Source organism: Solanum pennellii, chromosome 10 (assembly GCF_001406875.1).
Source record: "Solanum pennellii chromosome 10, SPENNV200".
Lineage (NCBI taxonomy): Eukaryota > Viridiplantae > Streptophyta > Magnoliopsida > Solanales > Solanaceae > Solanum > Solanum pennellii.
This window is the reverse complement of record NC_028646.1, coordinates 7,884,459-7,888,738: the sequence shown is the minus strand read 5'-3', so window position 1 is coordinate 7,888,738 and position 4,280 is coordinate 7,884,459. Positions and strand designations below refer to the sequence as shown.

General features: G+C 31.5%; 1 protein-coding gene across 1 annotated transcript; it reads left to right on the top strand.

Annotated features, from left to right (window-relative positions):
• Positions 1-434: 434 nt before the first annotated feature.
• On the top strand, positions 435-2,628 carry LOC107001941. The gene is made up of 3 exons (XM_015199892.2): positions 435-494; positions 637-803; positions 1,663-2,628. Exons 1-3 carry the CDS (start codon positions 435-437, stop codon positions 2,108-2,110), a joined length of 675 nt encoding a protein of 224 aa, XP_015055378.1. The 3' UTR covers positions 2,111-2,628.
• The last annotated feature ends 1,652 nt before the right edge of the window (positions 2,629-4,280 follow it).

Here is a 4,280-nt window from a genome sequence, read left to right as displayed (position 1 = left end):
TACTTGCCCTCCATTTCGATTTGTTTGTTTCACTTTTATTTTATAATTTTTTTATTAATTTTACTTTTCATACGACATGTTTAAAATTACAAAATCAAATGATATTTTGTTATATTCTACATATATTCGTAGTTGAAGATCATGATAAGATTCAAAAAAAAATTATACTTTTTAAATTTCGTGTCAAGTCAAAATCATACAAATTATTCGAAATTGAAGGAATATAAAGGTAGATAAACATTCATAGACTGCAACTACTAGTTGTGTATAAAAAAATGTCAACTATTCCTTTGAGAACAACTAGTAGTCATGTTAAAACCTTATAATATAAATCTCAAATTTGTATTTAAAAGGAGCAATACATTATTTGTAAAAACCATCTTTTCTTTTTTCATACTTTGTAAACAAACAAACAAAGGTATTAGAAAAAAAAAATGAAGCTAGTTTGGTCTCCAGAAACAGCTTCAAAAGCATATCTTGACACCATACAAACAGTAAGTAACAAAATATTTGTCTTTTTTTTTCTCATTCATAAAGAACGTTATCCCCCTAAATTTCATTGATAAAGTCTTCTAGATCACCTGATAGTGAATTACTTTTTATTTATTTATATTATGATTTTGTTCATATATACAGTGTGGAATTTCAACGAAATCAAGTGTTGCGGAATTTCTATCAGCTATGGCTGCAGGGTACAACGCAAAATTAACAGTTGAAGCATGGAAAAATGATAGTAAGATAAATGGTGAGTCAATTGCCACGAGCATCGGCCTAGCTATCGCAACAAGACACAATCGTGGAAGGTATGTAGATTCCGATGTTTCTTTTTTCAAATTATGTGAGATCATTTGATCGGACATAAAATAATTTTTTTCAATATAGACAAAAAAATTGTTTAAGTCAATTCTTAGACATTTACGTGGTTAAGAGTAAAATAAAATCGAACTTCAGAGTTACTTTTTTTTTTTTCTTGTGTAAGCAAATCCACCCCATAAGGTGTCTAGGGCTACTTTTTGTTTTTTTAAATTTATTAAAGAGAAAATGCACAAGTACCCCCTCAATCTATGCCCAAAATATCAAAAACACACTTATACTATACGCAGGTCCTATTACCCTTGAACTTATTTTATAAGTGATTTTCTATCCCTTTTTGATCTACGTGGCACTAGCTTAAAAAAAAGTCAACCAGCGTTGGACCCACAAGATAGTGCCACGTAGGCCGAAAAGGTGTAGAAAATTATTAATAAAATAAGTTGAGGGAGTAATAGGACCTTAGTATAGTATAAGTGTGTCTCTGAAAATTCGGGCATAGGTCGAAGAACTACTTGTATATTATCCCTTTAATAAAAGCAAAACTTAATGAAAAGTACAAGGGAGCTATCCCTTATCTAACTAATCCTATGAAAGCGTGCATAATATCTACTAGTCAGGTTATATTTTTAAATTTAGAAATATGATATTTTTTTAAAAATTTGAAGGTTGGCTCAAGGGTGGAGCTAGGTAGTCTCGCGGGGGTCATTTAAACCTCCTTGGACAAAAAAGTTACACTTTTGATATATGATTAAAAATTATATTTATTTATGTACGGTAAATGTTGAACCCTTTTGACTTTTTTGTGTATTTGAAAATTCTGACTCTGAAATCTTGAATTTGCAAGTGTAGGTACGTATGTGTGGTACCAGACGAAAAGTCAAGACTAGAATACGTAGGTGCCATGAAAAATTCAGGCGTGGCTTTACCAGAAGTGATGGTTGGAGAGGCAAAAGAGGTGATGGAAAGGCTAAATGGAGTTGATTTTTTGGTTGTGGATGAGAGGAGAAGTGACTTTATTTCAATCTCTAATAGTGCTAACTTGAGTAATCATGGTGCTATTTTAGTGTGCAAAAATGAAAGCAAAATAAGAAATATAGATAGTAACAAGTTCAGTTGGGATAGTGTTCTTGATGGAAAAGTTTGTGTAGTCAGATCAGTTGCACTTCCATTTGGGAGTGGATTGGAAATTGCTTATATAGCAAGTAAAGATGGAAGTCAAAAGGTTCGTCAATATGCAAAACGTTGGATTAGGCATATCGATAGAAATTCAGGTGAAGAGCATGTTATTCGACGATGAATCACAGAGTTATTATAACGATGGTGTCTGAGTCTACTAGCTATGTTTGGTCATTTCCTCGTCATGATCGAGACCTCAAGTTGGAAAATATGCCAAATATTGGATTAGAGATATCGATCAAAACTCAAGGACAAAACATGTTATTCGATGATGAATACTTTTTATTATAATGATGATGTTCGAGTCACTCAATCAATTGTGAGCCTAACTTAGGTGTTTGGCCTTTTCGTTGTCATGATCGAGATGGAATACTTTTTATTTTAATTTGTGTATATATATAAGATAGGAACCATTAGTATTTAATTTTGTTTTATGTAATAGCCATCGTTATTAGGTTTTTGGTACTTGTACTCTACTAAATGGTTTGTCGTATGCTAATGAGGCCTTGTTTATAGATGAGGTTGAAGCCCTTTTAGCCTTTGTGCTCCTGATGGAATGCAAAAATAAGTTTTTGGTTACTGAATAATTTCATTTTATAAAAACATACATCACAAAGGGCCGGGGATGCCCATTTCGAACATAGTCTGAATCTCCCTCTCTCTATATACACTTTCCTGAAGTATAGGATTTCCTCAACAACGCTTGTAGACAATAAAATTCGCGTCGAGAAAACAATAATCAAGAACGGAAAAATTATAGCAACAATCGATTTTATTATTTCAAATGCGAGTGTTACAATCTCTATAATTCCTCTCAATTCGCCTTTTCAAATATAAATTCAAGGGCTTTAAAGCTTGTTCTTGAATTCGGTGGTCTTGATCTTGATCGTTCTTGAACTTGAATGCTTGAATTCTTAAACTTGTAGCTTTGTAGAGAATTAAATGGCGTTTGTACCACAGAGTTTCTCTAGCTTCTTGTTTAGACTTTTTTTTTCTTTCTGAATTATGAGGACCCCTATTTATAGTTTTAGAATAGAGGAGTTGCGATTGGAATAGGATTTCGTTCAGCCAATCAGATTGAAGTGACATGACATTTGGGCTTTATGGAGCGGGCTTGTCATCTTTGACACATGTCATGATTCTATTGGTTTTCTTATTTGACTTGGCATGCCACATCATCTGCACACGTGGCGCCAAGATGGGCTCTAGAATGAGATGAAATTGGGTTTAACAAATTGGGTTCATCCAATGTAGCCCAAATCAATTAATTTAGACTTTAATTAAATCCATATTTATTGGACTTAAATATTTAACTCAAATTATATCAATCCACAATATTTATTTGGATTAATATATTTATGAATTCAATATAATCCGAATCATTTTATAAATTTATATTCAATAAATTTTAAATGATTACAAATGCCCCCTGTTTCAAGTCTTGTCGAGATATTTTATGTTTTCGAGACTAGGCTTGAAGCATTAACCGATTACTAAATCCACCTTAGTTAAAAATGAATTATAATTGAATTAACAATTGTAATCCTACTCAATTTCATATTCCTATATATGGTTTATTGCCCAAACCAAAAGGAAATCATAATTCAATTAGGAATTGTAATCATACTCAATTTCATATTCATGTATATGTTTTATTGCCCAAGCCAAAAAGAAATTGTAATTGAACTAGGAATTGTAATCCTACTCAATTTCATATTCATATTATGTTTTATTGCCCAAGCCAAAAAGAAATTGTAATTGAACTAGGAATTGTAATCCTACTCAATTTCATATACATATATATGTTTTATTGCCCAAGACAAAAAGAATTTTGTAATTGAACTAGGAATTGTAATCCTACTCAATTTCATATTTTATATATATGTTTTATTGCCCAAGCCAAAAAGAAATTGTAATTGAACTGGGAGAAGGATTCTATCCCACCACATGACATTTATAAATAGATACATTGTCTCCATAATTTTATCTTCAATTACGGATTGTGAGCCTACGACGAAAAGGGCATACTCAAGGTAATTTTCCTTCTTTTTTATTTATTTTCGTCACTTTTTTACAGCTTGACATGTCTGTCGTAGAAAATTCATATCTCATTGTAAAAAAATCGAAATCATGAACCGTTTGATTTTTCATTTTTCGATCTCTAACATACCCAAAATTCAAAATTTAATATCTTCAGAATCTTTCTAGATGATTTTTTGAAGTTAGCTATAGATTCTGTCATGCTTAAAATTCGTCACTTTTTTACAGCCTGACATGTTCGTCGTAGAAAA

Bases quoted from the DNA above. Each gene is read 5' to 3' on its own strand.
- LOC107001941 (XM_015199892.2), top strand. From the start codon at position 435: ATGAAGCTAGTTTGGTCTCCAGAAACAGCTTCAAAAGCATATCTTGAC. The intron at 495-636 runs GTAAGTAACAAA...TCATATATACAG, and splicing joins ATCTTGACACCATACAAACA to TGTGGAATTTCAACGAAATC. The intron at 804-1,662 runs GTATGTAGATTC...TTGCAAGTGTAG, and splicing joins ACAAGACACAATCGTGGAAG to GTACGTATGTGTGGTACCAG.